This window comes from Capra hircus, chromosome 22, assembly GCF_001704415.2.
Source record: "Capra hircus breed San Clemente chromosome 22, ASM170441v1, whole genome shotgun sequence".
Lineage (NCBI taxonomy): Eukaryota > Metazoa > Chordata > Mammalia > Artiodactyla > Bovidae > Capra > Capra hircus.
Genome location: NC_030829.1, coordinates 52,255,111 through 52,282,557, shown reverse-complemented (window position 1 = coordinate 52,282,557; position 27,447 = coordinate 52,255,111). Strand labels below are relative to the sequence as shown.

The following is a 27,447-nucleotide window of genomic DNA, read 5'->3' as shown; positions in this document are numbered from 1 at the left end:
CAATGTGAATGCATTTAATGCCACTGGACTGTACACTTAGATATAGTTAAGAGAGGGGATTCCCTGGTGGCCCAGTGGTTAGGGCTTAGTGTCTCTGCTGCCACGATCTGTCTTAAACGGAAGGAAAACATCCTGACTCTCCCACGGCCCCGTCCTCACAGCCACCACTCTGCTGGCATCAGCCGCACTGTGACACGCTCCAAAAAGGTCCGCAAGGCACGGAACTGAGGGGGTTTCCAGCCAGCACACAGTGAGGGACCAGGGGCCGCAGCCCCAGCCTGCAGGGGGCGTGCTTCCCTCACTGTCTGACATGGATGCAGGCTCTGAGACAACTGCAGCCTTCACAGCGTGACTAAGAGACCCTGAGCTAGAGGACCCAGATAAGAAAATCAGTCTCAGAGAGATGACAAGAGGATGCCCAAGGCCACACAGCAGCAGAGGCAGGATTCAAGCCTGGGGCTGCCCAATTCCCAGTCTGTGAGTCCTACATGCCGGGGTGGTTCTGAACCATGTGGGTCCCATGGAGAACAGGGCACAGAAGCAAAGGCCCAGCACAGCAGTGCTGGAGGGGAGCTGAGGTCCTAGGGCCTGCGGGGTCTCAGTTGCCACTGTCTCAGCATGAGAGCCCTGACCTGGGCTCCTCGGAAACCTCACATTCAGGCTTAGGATGCCACCACCCACGCTGCAGGGCTGGCCTGGAAGCCCAGGCACCCAGGCGGACTGGCAGGCAGGGTCTGGCATGAGGGTCAGGTTTCCATGATGAGTCAGTCTAGCAGGGCCAAGCCAGAGCAGGACATCTCAGGCTTGCTGTTGCTTTAAACACAATCCCTGGGCCTCCCTGGTGGTCCAGTGGTAAAGAATCCGCCCGTCGATGGACGGTTTGATCCCTGGTCTGAGAAGATCCCATGTGTGGTGGAGCAGTTAAGCCTGTGGACCATGTCTGTTTAGCCTGTGTTCTATGGCCCGGGAGCCCTAGGGTGCTGAAACCCGTGCACCCTAGTATCGCAACAAGAGAGGCCACTGCAATGAGAGGCCCGCGCACGGCAACTGGAGAAAAGCCAGCGCAGCAACAAAGACACAACGCAGCCAAAAATAAAGAAAATTAAAACAAAAAGCTTGTTTAAACACACACATACACACACACAAAATCTGTCCTTCACTTTCAGAGAAAGCATCCTAGAGCTCCAGGCCCGTTGCCTTTGCGCTGACATACCCAGGAGCCCCTGAGAGCACTCCCACTGCTCAGCTCCTGGAGGACAGGGCTCCTGCTCCTTGCTCCCCAGCCCTGGACAGGCGGGGAATGGCTGTGGGGGGCGGCACAGGGGCCATGCTGGGGTTCACATTCTAGCCCTACCCCCAGCTGCGTGCCTCAGACAAGGGTCTCTACGCTCTCCAAGCCTCAGTCCCAGGCTTACTGAGGGAAACGGGGACAGACCCTCAGAACTCGGCAGATCACTGTGCGGACGGAACAACACAACACCAGCAACCAGCCAGTGAGCCAGGTGGCCCGGCGCACGCCAGTCATACCTAGTGGCGTCATTGTGTCCTAAAGCTCTTACATGCAGCCTTGCGATCCCTGTAAAATGAAGCCCCCTTCGCCTCTCTGCCCCCTCACCCTCCTCCTAGGCACCATCATCCCCGTCTCCAGGTTTCTCGAAGACTGACCATCTTACCACCACTCTCACCACGTCGCTGCCTCTAAGGGCTCAGCTTCCCACTGCCGAGAGGATTCATTTAAACTGAGAGCCCAGGATTTAACTTGGTCCCAACTACCTGATCACCTATCAAGCTTCAAGAAGAAAGCCTCACTTCAGACTTCTGTCTCTTAGTGACACATATGCAGAGCACGCCTGGTGCACTTAGAACCTCTGAGCACAGGACCCTCTGCCCTGCCCTCCGCTCTGGCCAGATGTAAGCAAGGACAGTGGTGACAGCCAGACTCATTTACAGATCCAGTGATGGGCCAGACACCGACCTGAATTTGCATCCTTTCACTTCATCCTGTGACAACTGTAATGCAGGTATAACTATTATCCCCATTTTACGAATGTGGAAACCAAGGTACAGAGTCGTTACATAACCTGCCCAAGGTCACACAGTTGAGAAACGGCAAGTCTTCACCTTTCCGCTTTGCTCTGGTAAAAACACCCCTCCTCCCAGTGGGAACTGACCTCCCCACACCCCCACATGGGGGTGATCAGTGACTCCAACACATGCCAGGCCTAACCCAGGGCACAAGATGCCGGCAGAATTGATTGGAGTCCTTTCTGGAGGACACACACACACGAGGCCCAACCGCAGGGTGCAGCCTCCATCCCACTGCAGGAACATATCAATAAAAGCGGAGAAGAGGGCTACACAGAGAGATACCTCCAGCACACAGAAAGAATTATAACTCAGTAAAAGAAATCCATCACCCACACACCTATGGGCACCTTATCTTTGACAAAGGAGGCAAGAGTATACAAAGAAGAAATGACAGTCTCTTCAATAAGTGGTGTTGGGAAAACTGGACAGCCACCCGTAAAAGGATGAAACTAGAACACTTCCTAATGCCATACACAAAGGTAAACTCAAAATGGATTACAGACCTAAATGTAACACCAGAAACTATAAAACCCTTAAGAGGAAAACTCAGGCAGAACACTCTTTGACATAAATCATAGCAAGATCTTCTATGACCCATATCCTAGAATGATGGAACTAAAAACAAAAATAAATGGGATCTAATTAAACTTAAAAGCTTCTGCACAGCAAAGGAAACTATAGGCCATCATCAAAATATCTACAAACAATAAATGCTGGAGAGGATGTGGAGAAAAGGGAAACTTCTTGCACTGTTGATGGCAATGTACACTGATTCAGCCACTGTGGAGAACAGTATGGAACTTTTCTTTAAAAACTAAGACTAAAACTACCATATGACCCCAAAATCCCACTACTGGGCACACACTCTGAGAAAACCATAACTGAAAATGACACCTGTACCCCAATGCACACTGCAGCACTGTTTACAACAGCCAGAACATGGGAGCAACCTGATGTCCACTGACAGATGAATGGATAAAGAACCCGTGGTACATATATACAATGGACTATTACTCAGCCATAAAGAGGAACACATCTGAGTCAGTTCCAGTGAGGTGGGTCAATCAAGGGCCTGTTATTCAGAGTGAAGTCAGAAAGGGAAAAACAAGTATCATATAGCAATGCATATATATGGAATCTAGAAAAATGGTACAGATGAACCCGTTTGTAGGGCAGCAATAGAGATGCATGGGAGATAAGTCATGTATCTTACAAGTCACACTCATCTCCCATGCTAGTAAGGCTATGCTCAAAATCCTTCAAGGCAGGCTTCAGCACTATGTGAAATGAGAACTTCCAGATTTGCAAGCTGGGTTTAGAAAGGCTGAGAAACCAGAGATCAAACTGCCAACATTCTCTGGATCATAGAGAAAGCAAGGGAATTCCAGAAAAATATTTACCTCTACGTTTAGAGGTAAACATTTAGCTTCATTGACTACACTAAAGCCTGTGACTGCGTGGATTGTAACAAACTGTAGAAAACTCTTAAAGAGATGAGAATACCAGACTATCTTACCTGTCTCCTGAGAAATCTGTACACGGGTGAAGAAGCTACAGTCACAACCTTGTATGGAACAAGCAGCTGGTTCAAGACTGAGAAAGGAGTATGACAAGGCTGTTTATTGTCAACCTGTTTGTTTAAACTTTACACAGAGCACATCATTCAAAAAGCCAGGCTGAATGAGTTACAAGCTGGAATCAAGATTGCTGGGAGAAATATCAACAACCTCAGGTATGGAGATGACACTACTTTAATGGCAGAAAGCAAAGAGGAACTATAAAGAGCCTTTTGATAAGGGTGAAAGAGGAAAGTGAAAAAAGTTGGCTTAAAACTCAATATTAAAAAAACACAGATCATGGCATCTGGTGCTATGACTTCATGGCAAACAGAAGGGGGAAAGGTGGAAGCAGGGACACATTTCCTCTTCTTGGGCTCTAAAATCAGTAAGTGGATGGTCACCATGGGTCACAGAAGGTCTTGCTATGATTTATGTCAGAGTGTTCTGCCTAAGTTTTCCCCTTAGTAAGGGTTTTACAGTTTCTGGTGTTACATTTAGGTCTGTAATCCATTTTGAGTTTACCTTTGTGTATGGCATTAGGAAGTGTTCTAGTTTCATCCTTTTACGGGTGGCTGTCCAGTTTTCCCAACACCACTTACTGAAGTGGATGGTGACTGCAGTCATGAAATTAGAAGATGACTGCTTCTTGGCAGGGAAGTTATGACAAACCTGGACAGTGTGTTTAAAAGGAAAGATACCACTTCGCCAACAAAGGTCCATCTAGTCAAGGCTATGGTCTTTCCAGTAGCCATGTATGGATGTGAGAGCTGGACCATAAAGAAGGCAAAGCACAGAAGAATTGATGCCTTCGAACTGTGACAGCAAGAAAATGAAACCAGTCATTGGAAGGACTGATGCTGAAGCTCCAATACTGTGGCCACCTGATGCGAAGAGCTGACTCAGTGGAAAAGCCCCGATCCTGGGAAACACTGAGGGCACAAGGAGAAGGGAAGACAGAGGGGGAGATGACTGGGTGGCATCACCAACTCAATAAACACGAACTTGGGGAAACCCTGCGAGATGGTAAGGGACAGGGAAGCCTGGCGTGCTGCAGCCCATGGGGTCACAAAGGGTCAGACATGTCTTAGCAACTGAACAACAACAGAGATGCAGACATAGAGAACAGACTTACGGACACAGCGGGGGAAGGTGAAGGTGGGATGAACTGAGAGAGAGCACTGAAGCATTACCATATATAAAACAGACAGCTAGTGGGAAGCTGCTCTAGAGGGGCGGGATGGGGCGGGGCTGGGAGGGAAGTTCATGAGGGAGGGGACACATGCCTACCTATGGCTGATTCATGTTGATCTATGGCACAAACCAACACAACATTGTGAAGCAATTATCCTCCAATTAAAAATACATTTTAAAAAAGTAAAGTCTTCACATGGAAAGAACAGGGACATCACAGTTATCCTGCAACAATTCTAAATATAAACTTTTCCTAAGGGGGGTGAAAATCACTTAAGAGGCAAAAATGCCAGTTACAATTAAACATCCCTGAAAACTTGTACCTGTCCATGTTTAACACGTTAGTTAAGAAGAATGCTAAACTATTCTCTTGGTACAAATTCCTTTCTAAGATACATTAAACAAGAAACAGGGCAAGTTTGTTAGAGAAAGTGCTAGCGTATAATCTTTTTGAAAATTTATCTTTTTTTTTTTTCTTTTTGTAAAAGCAGTGCAAGTCTATTGTAATACACAACCTAAAAGTGTTGTTTGCATTTTAATGGATTTGATACTAGTTTTTTCCCACGCACCAGGGCTTCCCTGGTTGCAATGCAGGAGACCTAGTTTTGATCCCTGGGTTGGGAAGATCCCCTGCAGTAGGAAATGGCAACCCACTCCAGAATTCTTGCCTGGAGAACTCAATGGACAGAGGAGTCTGGCGGGTTACAGTCCATGGGGTCACAGAGTCGGACATCATTGAGCAATTAATACTTTTTCTATGCATGTATTTTTTAAACAGTTGGTATAGTACATGTAGTGTTTTATCTTTGGCTTTTCTTAATTAATCTACTTTGTTGAGCTTAAAAATCTATTTAATGGGTACATTCAAGTATCTGGCTGTACTGCAGCCATGAAATTAAAAGACGCTTACTCCTTGGAAGAAAAGTTATGACCAACCTAGATAGCATATTCAAAAGCAGAGACTTTACTTTGCCGACTAAGGTCCGTCTAGTCAAGGCTATGGTTTTTCCTGTGGTCATGTATGGATGTGAGTTGGACTGTGAAGAAGGCTGAGTGCCGAAGAATTGATGCTTTTGAACTGTGGTGTTGGAGAAGACTCTTGAGAGTCCCTTGGACTGCAAGGAGATTCAAACAGTCCATTCTGAAGGAGATCAACCCTAGGATTTCTTTGGAGGGAATGATGCCAAAGCTGAAGCTCCAGTACTTTGGCCACCTCATGCGAAGAGTTGACTCACTGGAAAAGACTCTGATGCTGGGAGGGATTGGGGGCAGGAGGAGAAGGGGACGACGGAGGATGAGATGGCTGGATGGCATCACGGACTCGATGGACGCGAGTCTGAGTGAACTCTGGGAGTTGGTGATGGACAGGGAGGCCTGGTGTGCTGCGATTCATGGGGTCGCAAAGAGTCGGACACGGACTGAGCGACTCAACTGAACTGAACTGAAACTTTAGTTATTTCTCTATTTAAAGGATATCTAGATTATTGCACATTTTCCATTATCAATATACTTCTTTGAATAGCTTTGCATATTAAAAAAAAATCCACACAGCTCAGCTCAAAATGAGCAAAATACTGATACACCCTTCTTGTCACAAAAGAAGATGTGCAAATACAACAAGACCTCAAAAATATTCATCTGGAAAATGCAAATTTAAAACCACAACTAAGCACCTCCCTGATGGCCCGGTGGTTAGGAATTCACCTGCCAATGCAGAAGACATGGGTTCAAACCTTGGTCCAGGAAGATTCCAGATGCTGCGAGGCAACAAAGCCTTGAGTGCGGCTCAACTACTGAGCCCGAGACCCACAACTACCAAAACCTGAGCACTCTAGGGCCTGTGCTCCACAGCAAGAGCAGCCACCACGATGTGAAGCCCACATGCCGTGCCTAGAAAGCAGCCTCCACTCGACGCAACTGGAGAAAGCCCACTTGCAGCAATGCAGACCCAGCACAACCAAAAATAAATAAAATTCTTAAAAAAGAAAGCCACAGCTAAATTGTTCCATACTTCTGTAAAAAAGACTAAAAACAAAAAAACACAAAAAAACCCCTGATGGTACCAAGAACTTTAGAGCACAAAGACTGAACTTTACTGTACAGAAATTTAAAAAATACTTTAGGAGGCTGACAGACGTGAAAAGAGTGACACTTGACCTCCGTACTCTTCCTTCTAAAACCCCACAAGCTGAGACTAGTCTAGAGAGATAGAAACAAAGCCCCGCTTGAGGAACACTCCTCGAAACTGTCAAGGTCATCGAGACCAAGCCAAGTCTGAGAAACTATCACCAAGGCAAAGTAAGGAAACCAGATTTCCTCAGCTCGTCCCCACGTCCTTTCTTCTCTCCTGAGATCCCATCCAGGATACCATGTTATATCCAGCTGTCCTGTCTTGTGAGGCTTCTCTTGGCTGGGACAGTTTCTTGGCCTCTTTTTTCTGATGACCTGGACAGCCGTGAGGAGCGCTGGTCAGGACTGTGTAGACTACTCCTCACAGATCTGTCTAATGTTCTTCTCATGATCAGACTGGGATTATGGTGTTTGCAGAGGAAGAACATAGAGATAAGCACCCTTCTCGTCACACATCAAGGTACATACCATCAACCTGATTCACCACTGCTGATGGTGACCCCGAACACCGTGTTGAGAGCCACCTATCAGGGTTTCCACTGGAAACCCACTCTCTCCTCCCCTTTCCACTTGGCACTCTCTGGAAGGAAGTCACTGTGCGCAGTCCACAATGAAGGAAGGGGGATTATATTCCACCTCTCTGAGGGTGAGCGGCTACATAAATTCAGAATTTTTTGCTCAGATTTGTCTATTCTCCTCCACTTAATTATTCAATCATACAGGCTCAGCTATGTATGTATTTTGCTGTGAAATGTATCTTCTTTTTCAGCACTGACCACTGGGAGCTCCTGGGGCTGGCTCCCGTGTGCTGTTGACAAAAGAACCCACATCTCCGTGTTCTCTTCCCAAGCACCCTGCGTCTCCTCCGGGGCAGTGAGGCTCCATGTGTCCCCACGACCGTTCTGCCAGGCACACTGAAGACAAGGAATAAACGTGCTGAATAATAAAGGAATGGATGAGGAATGAAGGACATCACAGCTTCCTGCTGTGAGCAGCGGATGCTTGTGCTGTGCTGCCCAGGGCCTGCACTTCCTAATCTTCCTTTGGAAACAGCCTCTCTCACCCGCAGCGTGGTGATGAGGCCAACCAGCAGAGCACCTCCCTGCTCACAGGGTCTCAGGTGGGGGCAGGCAGGTAATCTCATGCAGAGCCAAGCGGGCACCCACACGGTTGAATCTGCTGTAGCCCCCATTAGGGAGAGGACACTGAGCTGACCCAGAGGGGCTACAGTTGAGGGATGGACTCGTTCTGAGGCCTAACCCATGCTGTCCGTTAGTAAGTCCTGCCTGCGGGTGAGCTCTATGACCCCCAAGTGCCCTCTCACTTCCCCAGGTTTGGGTTGAGTTTTCTGTCCCTTATAATTAAAGCAATCCTTACAAGTCCTGCATTGCTGACCTTTACTGTTACAACAGTCAATCCTGGTCAGATAACTGACCACGGAGAGGCCTGACACCAGGTGACTGAGCCAGGGCCTACGTCTCTTTCTCAACCTTTCAGGGGCTGGGGACCCCAGTGAGAAAGAGAAACCCTCAAGCTATTTTGTACCCCCACACTATCATCATCCCAGGCCAAAAGAGGACATCAAGGAAGTGGAAAGGGCTCACAAACAAGTGAACCCCTGCCCTTGGATAGACCCCTAACTGTACCATCAGGCCCACTGAACTCTACTAGTCACAAAGCACTCACAAACGCAGACTACCCCACTGTGACCAGGAACCATCAACTCCATTATGTGGTAAAACCCTATCAAGAGGTTAATGGAGGGACTTTCCTCGCGGTCCAGTGGTTAAGAGTTTGCCTTCCAATGCAGGGGACATGGTTTCGATCCCTGGTTGAAGAACTAAGACCCCACACACTGCTGGGCAATTCAGCCTGTGCACCTCTACTAGAGAGAACCCCGCATGCTGCAATGAAGACCCAGTGGAGCCATTAATAAATACTTTTTTTTTAAAGAGAGAGTGAAGGAGACAAAAGGCTTGATCCCACAGTGAGCCAAGTGTCAAGCTGAGACATGAAGCTATGAACTGGTTTCTGCCTCATCAGCTCACCCTAACCTTCGTGGCTGAGTACCACTGAGCCTGTGTTCTGCACTTCCTCCTGAAACCATGTGGAGTCATAACACACACCTATCTAACCAGATCTCTACTTTAGCAACATCAGAGCAAAGCTGACATCAAGTTACCTGGCTGCTACATTACCCGGAAAGGCAACAGGAAGGAATGTGCGATCACTGCACAGAGAGGGTGGGAGAAGAGGAGCTGTGTGCTCTGAGCTGGGCTCTGCTCCTCAACAACAGACTTAGCAAGCCCGGCACCAACCCACGGGACCAGGGACCAGCACACGAGGGGAGAACATGTCATCCACAGCTGGTAGGTATAAGCCAGCAGGACGAGCTCATCATTTCCTATAAGGTTTCCAAATAATGAGTCCAGAGTTCCCACAAGTCACCTGCCGCAGCCCAGACCCTCACCTGGAGGTTTTGCATTCCTATAGGTCTTCTTCCTGTTTCGCATTCATGCTCAGCTCAGAGACAGCTGGCTGAGGAGAGCACGATTCAGAAGTAGCAGCTGGCTTCAGGTCAGGAGATCTGGAGTTCTAACCCAGTGGTGACCCCATGACAGCTAAACTGAAACTGAGTCACACTGTCATTCCCAGCTTCCTCAATTGCAAAACAGCTAAACAAGCAGAACCTGCACACTTTACCTGACTGCACTGTGAGGATGAAACAGCACCTACCAGATTTGAAAAAGCTAAGTGCTCACTGCTAATATTAAACAGTGATGGGACTCAGAAGACAAAACATTCTCCAGGGATACTCAGTAGTTCCCGCAACCACTTGGGCTCAAGGAGGAGGTCCTGTTCGCCAGGGCGCTGCCTGGACTGAGCACCCACAGTATGGACCCAGACCTAGCCGGCCGCAGCTACGGCAACTACAACCCAGCTTTTCTAGGACAGTCCCCTTCCTTCCATGTCGTTCAGTGTTTCCTTTCAAAACAGGAACGTGTGACTGGATGTACTATTAAATGTAAGCTAAACACTTTCAGCGCCTTTATAAAGTGGTTCAAGTGTTAAGCATTCGCCCATCAGAAGCTGACCACCCTCGCTCCACACAGAACCCCTGCCATGGCCAATCCGCACCCAATGCCCAGGGCGCTCCTCAGGACACGCTGAGCACCTACCCACTCTGGCTGCTCATTGGGCTCTCCAGGCTTGTGGTCAGAGGTCAGAGGTGGGGGTGAGTAATCTTTCACAGGAGTGGTGAATTCCACGGGTCCTGTTCCTGGCAAGGGCAGCTTCAGCAGGGGGTAGCTGGGATGGACAAAAAGGAGAGAAGAGTCAGGACATGATGGCAGGTAGAATCCATGCTGAGATAACAGTGACACGGGAATCACTGCAGCTGCACTCGCCTCCTGTGCTAGAACTGCACAAGTGTACAAAATACTAGTCATCAAACTTCAGGGCTATGAGGAAACGCAGGAGCCTCTAGATTAGAATTTTCAAGCTCCTTTTCGGTCACAGGAAACCCAATTCATAAACTACTTAATGAAATAGATTACTGGCTGAAAATGTCTAGAGATGTAATAAGGCAAGGTGCTAAACAAACTTCTGGTCATATCAGACACACGTAAGACAATGAGAAAAAACTGGGGAAGGACTTCCTCGGTGGCCTAGTTAAGACTCCACGCTTCCACTGCAGGGGGCACAGGTTCGATCCCTGGTCAGGGAAGTTCCACATGCCAGGCAGTGTGGTCAAAAAAGAAAAACAAAAAAACAGAGAACCAAAAATCCAGAAGGATCCTGATTCAGACTGCTATGAAAATTGCTTTAGTTTAAAAGGACAGACCATAAGACTGTGTATAACACATTGAGGGTATGGTTTACACTAGACCACGCTGAATTGAAAACAATGGATCCACCACTGGCAAAGGAAAAAGCTTGGACTAACATCAAAAAGTTGGCAAATGGATGTGCTTTTGTTTCTGACTTCATTTCTTTAAAAAAAATTTTTTTTTTAGAACTTCCCTGGTGGGCCAATGATTAAGATTCTGAGCTTCCAGGGTCTGCAGTACATGCAGGTTCGATCCCTGGTCAAGGAAGTTACGCATGCCACATGTGGTCAAAAAAAATCTTTTTTAACTGAGAATTAAGATTTATGTAATACAATGCACAAATCTTAAGCATACAGTGAGTGCAATGAATATTTACACATACATGCATCTGTGTACCCACTATGTAGATCAAGCTACAAAATATTTTTAGAACCTCAGAAGGTGGCCTTGTGCGCTAGTGAAGAGCATCGTCTACCACAAACCACTATCAGAATTTCTATAATCACAAATCAGCTCTGTTTGTTTCCTCTGGCATATAACTGAAATCACCCATTCCGCTGCCTACTCATTTGTGACTGGCTGTTTCAACTTACATCCACCAGATTCATCCACACTGGTGCGGGCAGTTTCATATACATGCACTGTTTCATGCATACGCACTATTCCACCAAGTGAACATATTACAGTGCATGTATCTATTCTAGTGTTGAGGAGAAACATTTGGCTGTTTCCAGCTGAAACTATCAAGAAGAGAAATTATGGAAATTTTTATGTATACACTCATTCTTATGTAAGCACTCGTTTCTGTAAGGTATATCCCTTGAACGAAATGGCTGGGTTGTGGAGCATACACACATTTAGCTTTGTGGATAACACCAGATTTCCAAAGTACTTATTTGAATTTATGTTCCCGCTGGCTGCGCGATGGGAGTTTCAACTGCTCCACCTCTTGATCTTGTCAGTCCAATTAACTGGAACCATTTAAAGGAGGAGGTGCTGGTATAGCTCTGTGGTTTCAATATATAGCAAACAATGTATGCTTATCTTTCATATGCTTATTGGTCACCTGGATAATTTGCACATATTTCCAATTTTCCTTCTTTTCTTGATTTTTAGTTTCATTCCACTGTCACTGGAAAAGATCCTCTGTAGGATTTCAGTCTTTCTAAATTTATTGAGACTTGTTGTGATCTAACACAGGGTCTAACTGTGATCTAACACATGTTCACTTAGGAAGAATGTGTACTAGTCTCGTTGGTTTCAGGGTTGCTCAGGTCCTCCATTTTCCTTGTTGATTCTGTCTGGTTGTATCCATCACTGAAAGCAGAGACCCACTGTCACTGGAGAACTGTGTATTTCTCTTTACAGTTCTGTCCATTTTTGCTTTATATATTTTAGGAGTCTGTTAGGTGTTAAGAGGTTTATAATCATTATATCCTCCTGTTATACTGAAGCATATATATAGTATCAACATATCAATATAATCAATATATCATCAACATATAGTGTCCTCCTTCTTTGTCTCTAATAAACTTGTTAATGTTGTTTGATAATAATATAGCCACGTCAGCTCTCTTTTGGGTATCATTTAGCATGGAATATCATTTTCCATCCTTTTCCTCGCAACTGCTTTGTGTTCTAATATCCAAAGTGTAGTGGATACCTACAGTGTCTCCCGAGGCACCAGGACGGGACCTGCAGGCCACAACCACTGAGCCCACACACTCTAGAACCGTGCCCTGCAACAAGAAGAGAAGCTTGTGTGCCGCAACCCAGAGCCCAGGTGTCGCAACAGAGACCCAGCGCAGGCAAGAACAGAGAGCACGCAGACACTTTTCTTAAATATACAAATCGTGCTGCCTTTTTGTGCTGTTGCACTGGGTCTTTGTTGCTACGCACAGGCTTTCTCTAGCTGCAGCGAGCTGGGGCTACTCGTCTTTGCAATTCGCAGGCTTCTCAGCGCTGTTGCAGAGCACAGACTCTAGGTCTGTGGGTCTCGGCAGCTGCAGCTCACAGGCTCAGCAGCTGGCTCGTGGGCCTAGCTGCTCCTCGGCATGTGGGATTTTCCCACGGCATTTGTGATCTTCCCGGACCTGTGTTCCCTGCATTGCCAGGCAGATTATTTTTTTTTATTTTTTACTATTTTAAATGTTTCATTTATAAAATTTTACCTCACATATAGAAGGAATTCTAAATAATAAACAATTAGGTAAAATGTTATAAAGATAAGTTAATAATTATTTTTACTAGCAACAGATCCTTGGTCCCCGGTACTCCAAGGGATTATACTGGTAATCCAAGGCAATTTAAGCAATAAAGTAGGAATTCTGTATATAACTGGATCTGGATTTTTCAAATGTGTGGAGAGCAACAGAATTTTCAATGGTATTTTCATACATTTTCAATGGTATTTTTTTTATTAGCAGTTATTAATCAGACCCTTAAGAAAAAAAACTTTCCAAAAAATAATCCTTGAAAATGGTTTAAATTTAAACCCATTAACTTCACAGGGTTTCTATTTAGTCATATATCTTTTAAATGTCAGACTGTCAGGCTTCCTTCTTGAAGGGAGTATAACAGTGCCTGTATCAGAGAATAAAACTATTTATAAATATTTTTAAATTGTCTAAAATATAATTTTATATAAATGGTAATTAATTTGGGAAATCAAAAATTGATTATAATTAAATTGCAAATTATAGTATTACATTGAATACACTTTATGTTTTTGGCCTATAATAAAGATACAGGTTGCTGTACATCAGGAAGTCAAAAAAAATCAATGTAAATTAAGTTGAAGCTTGAGAGGTTAGCTCTGTTCAGAATCAGTGTTGATTTAAAAATTAATGCAAGTTTAAACAAACATGCTTTGCTTTATCAACATAACGTGCATAACACTAAGACAGAGTAAGGAATGCATTAAAAAAAACCAAAAAGGTGCTTTCAGCCTGTGTGTGGACATGAAGAGGTGTGCACAGAAACACAGAGCTGGACAGGGAAGTCTCGATTCTTTAAAATCAAATTGTCTTTTAGCAGGAGAGTTTGACCCACTTACACTTAATGTGAACACCGACAGGGAAGGATTGGCTTATGCTGTGCAGCTATCTGTTTTCTGTTTGTCAATGACTTTTGCTCGTCGATTCCTCCATTGCTTTTTTGTTTTTAAATAACAGGGAGGGGTTGATTTTTCGTAGTGTGCCACTTCAACTGACTTCTACTTTCCTGTTCTATATATCTTAGAAATTATTTTCTTAGTGGTTACCTTGAAAGTGAAAGTCACTCAGTTGTGTCCGACTCCTTGGGACCCCATGGACTATACAGTCCATGGAATTCTCCAGGCCAGAATACTGGAGCAGGTAGCCTTTCCCTTCTCCAGGGGATCTTCCCAACCCAGGGATCAAACCCAGGTCTCCCACATTGCGGGTGGATTCTTTACCAGCTGAGCCATGAAGGAAGCCCGTAGTTACCTTGGGAGTTCTATTATTAACAACTTATAGGACTTCCCTGGTGGTTCAGTGGTTATTAAGAATTCACCACTAATGCAAGGGACACGTGCTCAATCCTTGGTCCAGGAAGACTCCACATGCTGCAGGAACTGCTGAGCCCACGCTCTGGAGTCTGTGAGCTGTAACTGCTGAGCGCACGTGCCATAACCACTGAAGCCACCCGCCCTAGAGCCTGTGCTCTGTAACGAGAGCGCCCAGCAGGGAGAAGCCCACAGACAACAGCAAAGACTCGGCACAGCCAAAAACTAAACAACAGCAAAACCGTGTAACAATCTAGGCTGAACAGTATCATTACAGAGGAATTCAAAAGCAAATCTGGGCAGGCAGAAGAAAGGATCAGCAATCACGAAAATAAGACAACTGAAATTAAGCAGACTGAGAGTGTTGCATCCACAGTATACACTCTGACAGTACATCCTGGTCTTTCTCCTTTTATATTGTTACTGTCACAGATTACACTTTACACATTTCTTCTCATTAACATAGCTTTTACGTTACATTTAATACACATGACCTTTAAATCACACAAGACAAAGAAACTACAAACCAAACCAAAAGCACAGCAACACTGATCATTTTGCTAGTGTTTATTTTCTCTTATGGTTTCAACCTGTATGGCAGGTCCAGTGGTAACAAATTTGCTCAGCTTTTGTTTATATGAAAATTGCTTACTTTGTCCTCCAATACTGAAGTACAGTTTTGCAGAAGATAGAACTCTTGGTCTAGTCTTTTCCTTTCAGGACTTTAAATGCCTCCATGGTGAAAAAGTTGTCTTAAAACTCAACATTTTGGCATCCAGTCCCATTAAGTCATGGCAAATAGATGGGGAAAAATGGAAACAGTTATAGATTTTATTTTGGGGGGCTCCAAAATCACTGCAGATGGTGACTGCCGCCATGAAATGAAAAGACGCTTGCCCCTTGGAAGAAAAGCTATGACCAACCTAGACAGCATATTACAAAGCAAAGACATTACTTTGCCAACAAAGGTCCGTCTAGCCAAAGCTGTGGTTTTTCCGGTAGTCATGTATGGATGTGAGAGTTGGACTGTAAAGAAGGCTGAGCGCCTAAGAATTGATGCTTTTGAACTATGGTGCTGGAGAAGACTCTTGAGAGTCCCGTGGACTGCAAGGAGATCAAACTAGTCAATCCCAAAGGAAATCAGTCCTGAATATTCATTGGAAGGACTGATGCTGAAGCTGAAATTCCAATACTTTGGCCATTGACTGCAAAGAGCTGACTCACTGGAAAAGACCCTGATGCTGGGAAAGACCAAAGGCAGGAGGAGAAAGGGACAACAGAGGATGAGATGGTTGGATGGCATCACTGACTCAATGGACATGAGTCTGAGCAAGTTACAGGAGCTGCTGATGGACAGGGAAGCCTGACATGCTTCAGTCCATGGGGTTGTAAAGAGTCGGACAAGACTGAGTGACTGAACTGAACTGATGGTTTCCGAGAGGAAATCAGCCATTAATCTATTAAAAATTCCTTTTATGTGAAGAGTTGCTTCTCTCTTGCTGCTTCCAAAAGGTAAGGTTCACCTGTTTGGAAGCAGGTATCAAGGGCTGTCTCTGGACTCAGCTAAGGTTCTGCTGGGGGAAACTCTGCACGAGGGCTGGGCTGACCCCTGGGTGTAGAGAGGAGCCCAGGGCCCAGAGCTAAGGCTGCTGGAGCTTTAGCTCTACTAGAAGATGAAGGCGGGCCATATGCTTTATTTATCTACATTCACTTTCCACACAGTAGCTGCTCAAAACACACTCACTAAACTGAAGGCAGCCTGTTTCTCAAGATTTGAAATATTTAAAACATCTGTGAATTCCAGGACTTTAAACATTCCTGCCAAGGAAATCAAACTAGTCAATCCTAAAGGAAATCAATACCCTGAATATTCACTGGAAGGACTGATGCTGAAGCTTTAATACTTTGGCCACCTGATCTGAAGAGCCTGCTCACTCGAAGAGATCCTGATGTTGGGAAAGACTGAGGACAAGAGGCAAACGGGACGACAGAGGATGAGATGGGTAGATAGGATCCACTGACTCAATGAACACGAACTTGGGCAACCTCCACGAGACAGTAGTAAAGAACCGGAAAGCCTGGCATGCCGCAGTCCATGGGGTCCCAAAGACTTGGATGTGACTTACTGACTATACAAAAACAACAACAAAACATTCTAGCAGGAAAAAAAAGAAGGGCAGCACGCCCCAGAGCATCCGCTTTCTTAGGATGAAATCTATTTGGAAACAGCCACAGACCTTGAGATACCTAAAATGGCTCACGGTCATTCTCCAAGCTTGCCCTGGAGCCACATACAACTGCCCTTCTGCTTCTGAGGCTCTGCACCTGGCTGACCACTCTTGCCCCTTCTTCTTCAGGATAACTCAGTTTCAAGCCTCAGCTGCAGTATTCCTTCCACAGGAAGTCCTTCCGCTCCCCCGCAAAGTCCAGGTTAATAAGGCCTCTCCTCCTCCTGCTGCTGCTGCTAAGTTGCTTCAGTCGTGTCCAACTCTGTGCAACCCCATAGACGGCAGCCCACCAGGCTCTGCCGTCCCTGGGATTTTCCAGGCAAGAACACTGGAGTGGGTTGCCATTTCCTTCTCCAACGCATGAAAGTGAAAAGTGTAAGTGAAGTCGCTCAGTCGTGTCTGACTCTTAGCGACCCCATGGACTGCAGCCCACCAGGCTCCTCCGTCCATGGGACTTTCCAGGCAAGAGTACTGGAGTGGGGTGCCATTGCCTTCTCTGGCCTCTCCTCCTAGGATCTACCAAAGGGCCCCATACTCCTCCCTAAACGGTCCTTACCACTGACCGGGAACCTGTCTGTTTCTGTCTCTGTAACAATGACGACAGCTTCTAACTCTCACTGAGAACCTGTGATGTGCCAAGTGCCTTCCATCTTTTTGCTCATTTAAGCCTCACCACCGCCCAACGAGGCACGCAGAAGCTATATCTCACCCAAGAAAGTGACAAAACCAGTATGTGAACACAGACAGTCTGGGCCCAGAGTCCACTCTCTATCAAGCTATACTACCTGGTATTACAGTTTTGTTCTGTTTTGTTTTTTCAAAAATGACCATATATTCCTTTTAATATAAGCACAAGAAAAAGATTCTACAGAAATACAAAATGCAAGGTAATCATCACCATCCATGGCTACCAAATGTGAGACCAAAAGGAATGCTTGGAAGAAAAGTGTCGGGCAATTTTACAAGCAAAAGCACTCACTGTATCAAGGTCAGAAAAAAAAGACCAAAGACAGAAACTGGAGGTTTCTACCACCACCCCACATTGCTTCTGCAAACTCGTTTCATAGGCCAGATTCTGTCGTGGCTTACTCTGACCTTACAGGGGCACAGGGAAGGAACCAAGTCTCTAAACCCCTCCCTGAATTTCCTGTCTCAGCTCCACCCATCCAGCTGCTCAGGCCAAGCACTCTGAGCTTGCGCTCTCTCGCACTCCACACCTGGTGCTCAGAAAAATCCCAAAGACTCCACCTTCAAAATACATTCAGACTTGGCCACATCTCACCACCTCCAGGGCCTCCCCTTAGACTGAGCAACAGCTATCAACTCTTATCTGGAGTAATGGATGCACTAGCCCAGCTAGACTTCCTGCTTCTCCTCCTGAAATCACTTGTTTCCTCATCAGGTGCAGGTCACTCTGAATTTCCCCATCTCCCAGCCCACACACCTCTCTGCTGCTGTGCCCGCAGGGCCCACGGCCAGCCACCCAACACCTCTCCAGGGCCTGCTGCTGCCCTACCCTTGATCCCCCTCATCTGATCTCTGGACATGCTGGCTCAATTTCCAGCTGCCAGCACTGGCATCTCTTCACCTGAGAGTGTTCCACTGCTGCTGGAGGCCTCTCTGCCTCACAGAGACGGGCCCCAAGTGCCAACTGAGGGTTAATGCTAGCTGGAAGCAGCCCTGTCGGTGGTTCATGTTATTATTGTATAGATTAGGGGTCGGCAAACTACAGTCCATGTCCTGTATTCATGTGGTCTGTGAATTCAAAGTGATTTGTACATTTTAAAAGGGTTAAAACCAACAAGACCTACTATAATTAACAACCCCCCCCCCAAAAAAAAGATGCCCTTTCCACCACAGAGGACTGCAATGCAAAAATTGGAAGTCAAGAGACACCTGGAGGGGAAAAATAAAAAAGAGATAACTGGAAGAACAGGCAAATTTAGCCTTGGAGTACAAAATGAAGCAGGGCAAAGGCTAACAGAGTTCTGTCAAGAGAATGCACTGGTCATATCAAACATCCTCTTCCAACAATACAAAGAGACCACTCTACACATGGACATCACCAGATGATCAGTACAAAAATCAGACTGATTCTATTCTTTGCAGTCAAAGATGGAAAAGCTCTATACCGTCAACAAAAACAACACCTGAAGCTGAGTGTGGCTCAGACCATGAGCCCCTTCTTGCCAAATTCAGATTTACGTGAAGAAAACAGGGAAAACCACTAGGCCATTCAGGTATGGCCTTAATCAAATCCCTTACGATTATACAGTGGAAGTGACAAACAGAGTCAAGGGATTAGATCTGATAGACAGAGTGCCTCAAGAACTATGGATGGATGTTCATACACTGTACAGGAGGTGGTGACCAAAACCATGCCAAAGAAAAAGAAATGCAAGAAGGCAAAATGGTTGTCTATGGAGGGCTTACAAATAGCTAAAAAAAGGAGAAGCGAAAGGCAAGACAAAAAAGGAAGATACCTAACTGACTGCAGAGTTTCAGAGAACAGCAAGGAGAGATAAGAAAGCCTTTTTAAATGAACAATGCGATGAGAAAGAGAAAACAACAGAATGGGAAAGACTAGAGATCTCTTCAAGAAAATCAGATAATAAGGAACATTTCATGCAAAGATGGACACAAAAAATGACAGAAACAGCAAGAACCTAACAGAAGCAGAAGATATAAGAGATGCCAAGAATACACAGAACTGTACAAAAAAGGTCTTAATGACCCAGATAACCATGGAGGTGTGACCACTCACCTAGAGCCAGACATCATGGAGTGTGAAGTCAAGTGGGCCTTAGAAGGCATTACTACAGACAAGGCTAGTGGAAGTGATGGAATTTCAGCAGAGTTATTTCAAATCCTAAAAGATGATGCTGTTAAAGGGCTGCACTTAATATGCTAGCAAATCTGGAAAACTCAGCAGTGGCCATAGGACTGGAAAAGGTCCATTTTCATTCCAATCCCAAATAAGGGCAATGCCACAGAATGTTCAAACTACTGGACAATTGTGCTCATTTCACATGCTAGCAAGGTAAAGTTCAAAATCATTCAAGCTAGGCTTCAAAAGTATGTGACTGAGAACTTCCAGATATACAAGCTGGATTTAGAAGAGGCAGAGGAGCCAGAGATCAAATTGTCAAGATCCACTGGATCTAGGAAAAGCAAGAGAATTACAGAAAAACATCTACTTCTGCTTCACTGACTACACTAAAGCCTTTGACTGTGTGGATCACAACAAACTGGAAAATTCTGAAAGAGATGGGAATACCAGACCACCTTATTTGCCTCCTGAGAAATCTGTATGCAGGTCAAGAAGCAACAGTTAGAACTGGACATGGAACAGACTGGCTCTAAATTGGGAAAGGAGTACATCAAGGCTGTATATTGTCACCCTGTCAATTGACCTTATATGCAGAGTACATCATGCGAAATGCTAGGCTGGATGAAGTAAAAGCTGGAATCAAGATCGCCAAGAGAAACATCAATAACCTCAGATATGCAGATGATACCACCCTAATGGCTGAAAGTAAAGAGGAAATAAAGAGGCTCTTGATGAAGGTGAAAAAGGAGAGTGAAAAGGCTGGCTTAAAACTCAACATTCAAAACACTAAGATCATGGCATCTGGTCCCTTCACTTCACGGCAAACAGATGGAGAAAAATGGCAAGAGTGGGAGACTTTATTTTTTTAGGCTCCAAAATCACTACAAATGGTGACTGCAGCCATGTAATTAAAAGACCCTTGCTCTTTGGAAGAAAAGCTATGACAAACCTAGATAGCCTACTAGAAAGCAGAGACATCAGTTTGCTGACAAAGGTCTGTATAGTCAAAGGTATGGTTTTTCTAGTAGTCATGGGCCATAAAGAAGGCTGAGTGCAGAAGAACTGATGCTTTTTAACTGTGGTTTTGGAGAAGACTCTTGAGAGTCCCTTGAACTGCACGGAGTTCAAACTAGTCAACTCTAAAGGAAATCAACCCTGAATATTCACTGGAACAACTGATGCTGAAGCTTCGATACTTTGGTCACCTGATGTGAAGAGCTGACTCACTGGAAAAGACCCTGATGCTGGGAAAGACTGATGGCAGGAGGAGAGAAGGGGACAACAGAAGATAAGATAATTGGATGGCATCACTGACTCAGTGGACACGAGTCTGAGGAAACTCCAGGCGATGGTGAAGGGCAGGGCAGCCTGGCGTGCTGCAGTCCATGGGGTTGTAAAGACTCAGACACAACTGAGCGACTGAACAACAACATATAAAACAAAACAACCAAAGAAAAATATGTGATGCAGGCTCCACGTGGCCCTCCTATGCGGCCCTGCAGGGGATGAGTCTGCTGACCTGGTGGAGGGTGCAGCTCTCCCCGTCAGGAAGCTCTGACGCGGACGACCTGCACTGTTCCTCAGTGTCCCCAAATGTGACTCTCGGGCAGCCCACAGGGTAAACTTGCCAGATAATGTGCCTCCCCTTCCAGCTACCTCTCCCACCCACTGACCACTATTCATTCCATCTTGCACATAAGCTGCTGCTGCTGCTAAGTCGCTTCAGTCGTGTCTGACTCTGTGCAACCCCAGAGACGGCAGCCTACCAGGCTCCCCTGCCCTTGGGATTCTCCAGGCAAGAACACTGGAGTGGGTTGCCATTTCCTTCTCCAATGCATGAAAGTGAAAAGTGAAAATGAAGTCACTCAGTCGTGTGTGACACATAAGCTACATGCACTCAAATCCTTGTCTCGAGGAGCCCGAACTAACACACGCCCTCTACCCACTAAATGCTAACCAAACTCCCGTGTATCCTTCAAGGCCACCTCATCTTTCCAACCCAAGCAGTTAGGCACCTCTCTTCTACACTCCCATGACAACCTGCAGACACCGCTCCTCAATTCACCTGCTTAATTAACGTAAGAGATGTGACGTGGGAACATGTCCTTCTAACTTTCGCATCCTCATACCAGCCACATGGAAGATGTTCAAGACATGTAGGCTGATTTTTAACCTACCAGATGCTGTACTGAGGACTAGCTTCATGGTGTGCACCTATATGGCTGCGTAAGACCCCACGTTCAGAAGGGCCTGGAGCTTGGGGTTTAACGCTCTGCAGTAGATATACAGAAATTCTTAACAAATCTATCTTTTGATTTGTGTTTCATAAGCCAAGTCCATCACAACGGCACATGATGCGGAGTATAGGTTCACAGGCGGTCTCTCCACCCTCGGCCAGGAGTGTGACCACCAGCGCCCCTGCCCGCCTGCGTCCCAGGATCTGGCCATCCCCTCTCAGGCCAGGTGTCCATGTGCTGCTGCTGCCTACAGGCACCCGACCAAAACCAGTAGGGCTGTTCAGCAGCGCACCCCTCACTGTGTCCTGGAGCTGGGCGAGGCGCCAGCCGTGGCTTATCGCAGGCTGGCTGTACCACAGCACATCGGATGGGCAGGAGCAACTTGGCAGGAGCAAGCCTTTCACCCACTCGCATCTGAGCATACTCCAGCACCTTTAATGGTACTTTTCCCTTGCTTTTTGAGGAGGCAGCCCTGCACCTTCATGCTGCACTGGGTCCGACAAATGATGGTGTTATGATGGGAGCTCAGGCGACACCAAAGACACACAGGAAGAGCACCCAGAAAGATGGCACACAGAGGCATGGCACAGGACTCCCCTCCAGAGGCACCAGCAGTCGGACGCGCTTCCTCTCTCCCCTTCTCAGGGGAGAGCAGCGCAGAACTAGGATTGGGTGGTCAAAGTCTACAAGGGGAAACTTCGGAGATCTCCTGATCTCTCTTCTGTTTGAGGAAGTCTGGGTTGATAAGGGCGCCTTTGATTTCCTCCAAGCCCTTCAGAACTTTTCCAGAGTTTGTGTGTGGGGCCAGGGGTAACTTATGCTTGGAGGGAGCCTCTGGCTTCAGAGTGCTGAACAGGACCCAGGAGCGGCTGCTGTAGCTGGGCCCCAGGCTCCTGCATCTGGGCTTTGGGACACAGGTCCATGGTGCTCTGGGACATCCTTCCTGGCCAACCAGCCCAGCTCTCAAAGCACAGGTGCAGACCCAGCTTCTGTTACTCAGATTTCTTTCTCATTCATGAAAAGAATCTAAGCATGTTCAGAGTGGTCACAGGGTACAGAAAGAAGAAGCCTGTTCTATAAGCCCGTGTGCCCACCTGCAAAGGGGCGACGATAATCATGGGGAAACCTGAGCCACGGCAGACACGGGAGAGAGAGGTTGAGAGCAGAGGCCACCACAACCGAGACGTCCGGTCTCAGCTTTAACGGGCTGCTTTGCTCCAGAGAAAAAGGAGGAAAGGGCCATGTCTGCTCTCGGACACCCACACACCCTGCAGGATTCGCCTCCTTTAGGGGGTTCGGAATGGTCTCATTGTGATTCCAACTTGCTCTCTAAGGTAAAATTCACCCTCTGTAAGCACGAGCAGCACGTTATGGAATCACAAGTGACCCAGTGACCCCCACATAAACCTCTGACCCACAGGGACGGCAACCCAGCTGGCCTGGCACCCAGACACTGTTCCTTCACACCACAGCATGCCCACCGCTTCCCACGGTAGACCCAAGCGACAGGATTCTGCCTTGCTGGGCCACTGCTGGGCATCCTGGTGGCCTAATTAGCTCTAGGAAATGTAAGTAGACACCTGTCGCCACAGTGCCTACTTGCTACAAGTTTCATCAGATTTTCCCAAAGGAAAGAGCATTCATGGCTCCCAGGGTGATCCTGTGATGAACAGGCGCACAGCTCAGGAAGCTGCTAGAGCCAGACAGAGGGAGCGAGAGCAGCAGTCCCTTCATCAGGCTGAACAAGTTTCTCGTTCCACGTAGAATACAGGTAAGCAGTTGAATCGAGCCTGGGCATCTAATGAAACCACTATAAGCGGTCTATTCACTTCTCCAAAGAAGACATACAGATGGCCAATAACCTCATGAAAAGATGCTTGACAGCACGAATTATTCAGTTCAGTTCAGTCACTCAGTCGTGTCCAACTCTTTGCGATCCCATGAATCGCACACGCCAGGACTCCCTGTCCATCACCAACTCCCGGAGTTCACTCAGACTCACATCCATTGAGTCAGTGATGCCATCCAGCCATCTCATCCTCAGTCGTCCCCTTTTCTTCCTGCCCCTAATCCCTCCCAGCATCAAGGTCTTTTCCAATGAGTCAACTCTTCACATGAGGTGGCCAAAGTATTGGAGTTTCAGCTTCAAAATCAGTCCTTCCAATGAACATCCAGGACTGATCTCCTTTAGAATGGACTGGTTGGATCTCCTTGCAGTCCAAGGGACTCTCAAGAGTCTTCTCCAACAGCACAGTTCAAAAGCATCAATTCTTCAGCACTCAGCTTTCTTCACAGTCCAACTTCACATCCATACATGACCACTGGAAAAACCATAGCCTTGACTAGATGGACCTTTGTTGGCAAAGTAATGTCTCTGCTTTTGAATATGCTGTCTAGGTTGGTCATAACTTTCCTTCCAAGGAGTAAGCGTCTTTTAATTTCATGACTGCAATCACCATCTGCAGTTAACTTTGGAGCCCCCCAAAATAAAGTCTGACATTGTTTCCACTGTTGCCCCATGTATTTCCTATGAAGTGATGGGACCAGATGCCGTGATCTTCATTTTCTGAATGTTGAGCTTTAAGCCAACTTTTTCACCCTCCTCTTTCACTTTCATCAAGAGGCTTTTTAGTTCCTCTTCACTTTCTGCCATAAGGGTGGTGTCATCTGCATATCTGAGGTTACTGATATTTCTCCCGGCAATCTTGATCCCAACTTGTGATTTTCCAGCCCAGCGTTTCTCATGATGTACTCTGCATATAAGTTAAATAAGCAGGGTGACAATATACAGCCTTGACATACTCCTTTTCCTATTTGGAACCAGTCTGTTGTTCCATGTCCAGTTCTAACTGTTGCTTCCTGACCTGCACTAATTATTACAGAAATGCAAATTAAAACTACAATGTGGGGTTGGGAGGAAGATTCAAGAGGGAGGGGACATATTTACAACTATGGCTGATTCATGTTGCTGTATGGCAGAAACCAACACAATATTGTAAAACAATTATCCTCCAATTAAAAATAAATAAAATTTAAAAAATACTACACTGAGGTACTACCTCACACTGGTCAAAATGGCCATTGTAAGACTGTCTACATATAATAAATGCTGAAGAGGATGTGGAAAAAATTTACATTCCCACCAAAAGTGGTGGGAATATAAACTGGGACAGCGCTACAGAAACCAGTATAGAGGTTCCTTAAAAAATCAGCTCCCATACAGCCCAGCAAGCCCACTCCTGGGAATCTATCTGGAGCAAACTCTAATTCAAAAAGGCAACAGGCACTCAGGTTCACAGCAGCACTCCTTACAATAGCCAAGACATGGAAACCACCTAAATGCCCATGGACAGATGAATGGATATGGAAGATGGAGCATGTATATATAAAAAAAGGAATATTAGTTATAAAAAAAGGATGAAATAACGCCATTTGCAGCAACATGGACGGACCCAGAGGTGATCGTACGAAGTGAAGTCAGCAAGAGAAAGACAAGCACTATATGATATCACATATATGAAGCTAAAATATGACACAAATGAACTTTACAAACAAAAACAGACGCACAGACACAGAAGTTTAGAACCAGTTACCAAAGGGGAATGGGGAAGGATAAATAACGAGTTTAGAATTAGCAAATACAAACTACTATATAAAAAATAGGTAAAACAAGGTCCTACTCTACAGGAAAGGGAAGAATATTCAATATCCTGTAACAAACCATAATGGAAAGAATGTGAAAAACAGTATGTATACATGGATAACTGAATCACTCTGCTGTAGAGAAGAAACTGACACATGAGAAATCAACTATCCTTCAGTTAAACACAAAAATCACAGGAACTTCCCTGCTGGTCCAGTGGCTAAGGATCTACCCTGCAGGGGCTTCCCTGGTGGCTCAGCGGATAAAAATCCACCTGCCAACGCATGACACGTGAGTTTGATCTCTGGTCCAGGAACATGCCACATGCCAAGGGGCAACACAACCTGTGCACCAGTTACTGAGGTCATGCGCCCGGAGCCCGTGCTCTGCGACAAGGGAGGCCACTGCAATGAGACGCCCACCACAACTGCAGAGTAGCCCCGCGCGCAGCGACTAGAGAAAAGCCCGTGCAGCAAGAGGACCCAGCACAGCCAACAGAAATATACAAAAATTATTTTTCAAAATAACAATAAATGCACAAACTTAAAAAAAATTCAGCGGCACTGCAATCGTCTCTCTCAGGCTGAGACTGTGGGAGGGTCTGTGTTCGGCATTACTGTCTGGCACAGCTCTTGGCATACACTACAGCCATCTAGATTGAGGTGGCTATAAAACCCAACTGCGTGCACTCTCCTCAACGTCTATTATGTAGGGCGGCTACCTCAAAAAGCCTCTCTGTCCTCTGTCTAGGCAGATCCTGGCCCACTGGCCACTGGCCCACTGCAACTGACACTCTTTCTCCGGCTTCTTGGTCAAGGAGCAGACCCCTGCAGTGACAGTTATCAGCACCAAAGCATTCCTCATAAAGTTCACATCACCACAGTGAAGTGGAGAAACCACAGATGTGGATCCACCACACAGACCTATCAGCTGCCGCACACACCACTTACTATCTCTCCGTACAAGTGTCATCATCAGCAGAGGAACCAGGGAATAACTGCCGCCTCCAAGGATGTCAGGCGAGCAAATGAAACAGCATGCGGGGAAGCGCTCGCACGCGAAGCCAGTGCTCAGTGAAGATGAGTCTCCACTCCCTCTCGCCAGCCCAGCCCCACCCCGAGGGCCCCCACCCGCTTCCCAGGACTGATGTTCCGCCAGACACACGTGCGGGATCTAAGACAAGCGTCTGCCCAGCTGGGCTGCAACTGGGCTGCTGCTGCTGCTGCTCAGTCACCAGGCTGCAGCTGACGCTTTGTGAGCCCATGGACTGCAGCATGCCTGGCTTCCTGGTTCCTCACCATCTCCCAGAGTTTGCCCAAGTTTAAGTCCACTGAATCAGTGATGCCATCCAACCATCTCATCTTCTATCACCCTCTTCTCCTTCTGCCTTCAATCTTTCCCAGCATCAGGGTCTTTTCCAGTGAATCGGCTCTTCACACCACGTGGCCCAAGAACTGGAGCTTCAGCTTCAGCGTCCGTCCTTCCAGTGAGTATCCAGGACTGGTTTCCTTTAGCATGGACAGGTATGATCTCCTTGCTGTCCAATGCACTCTCAAGACTCTTCTCCAGCACCACAGTTCGAAAGCAGCAATTCTTCGGCACTCTGTCTTCTTTTGTGGTCCAACTCTCACATCCATACCTGACCACTGCAAAGACCATAGCATTGATTATATGGAACTTTATTGGCAAAGTGATGTCTCTGCTTTTTAATACACTGCCTTGGTCATAGCTTTGATTCCAAGAAGCAACTGTCTTCTAATTGTAAGGTTGCAGTCACCGTCCACAGTGATTTCAGAACCCAAGAAGAGGAAACGTATCAGCGCTTCCACCTTTTCCCCGTATATTTGCCATGCAGTCATAGCAGCAAATGTCACGATCTTCATTTTCTGAATGCTGACTTTTAGCCAGCTTTTTCACTCTCCTGTTTCACCCTCATCAAGAGGCTCTTTAGTTCCTTTTGCCTTCTGCAATTAGAGTGGTATCATCTGCATACCTGAGGTTGTTGATATTTCTCTCAGCAATCTGGATTCCACCTGTAACTCAGGCAGCCCAGCATTTCGAATGATGTGCTCTGCATATGAGTTAAATAAACAGGGTGACAATGTACAGCCTTGGGGTACTCCTTTCTCAATTTTGAACATCAGCTGTTCCAAATAAGGTTGTAACTACTGCTTCTTGACCTGCA

The 27,447-nt window shown here is 46.3% G+C and overlaps 1 protein-coding gene across 5 annotated transcripts in view; it reads right to left on the bottom strand.

The window, feature by feature from the left end:
* Positions 1–27,447, bottom strand: part of SCAP (SREBF chaperone) — a 97,516-nt gene that overhangs the window by 17,958 nt on the left and 52,111 nt on the right. For all 5 annotated transcript variants that reach the window (XM_018067070.1, XM_018067068.1, XM_018067071.1 and 2 more), the window contains one exon: positions 10,148–10,277. In XM_018067070.1, coding sequence (XP_017922559.1) covers positions 10,148–10,277 — 130 coding nt within the window. The remainder of the gene's footprint in view (positions 1–10,147; positions 10,278–27,447) is intronic.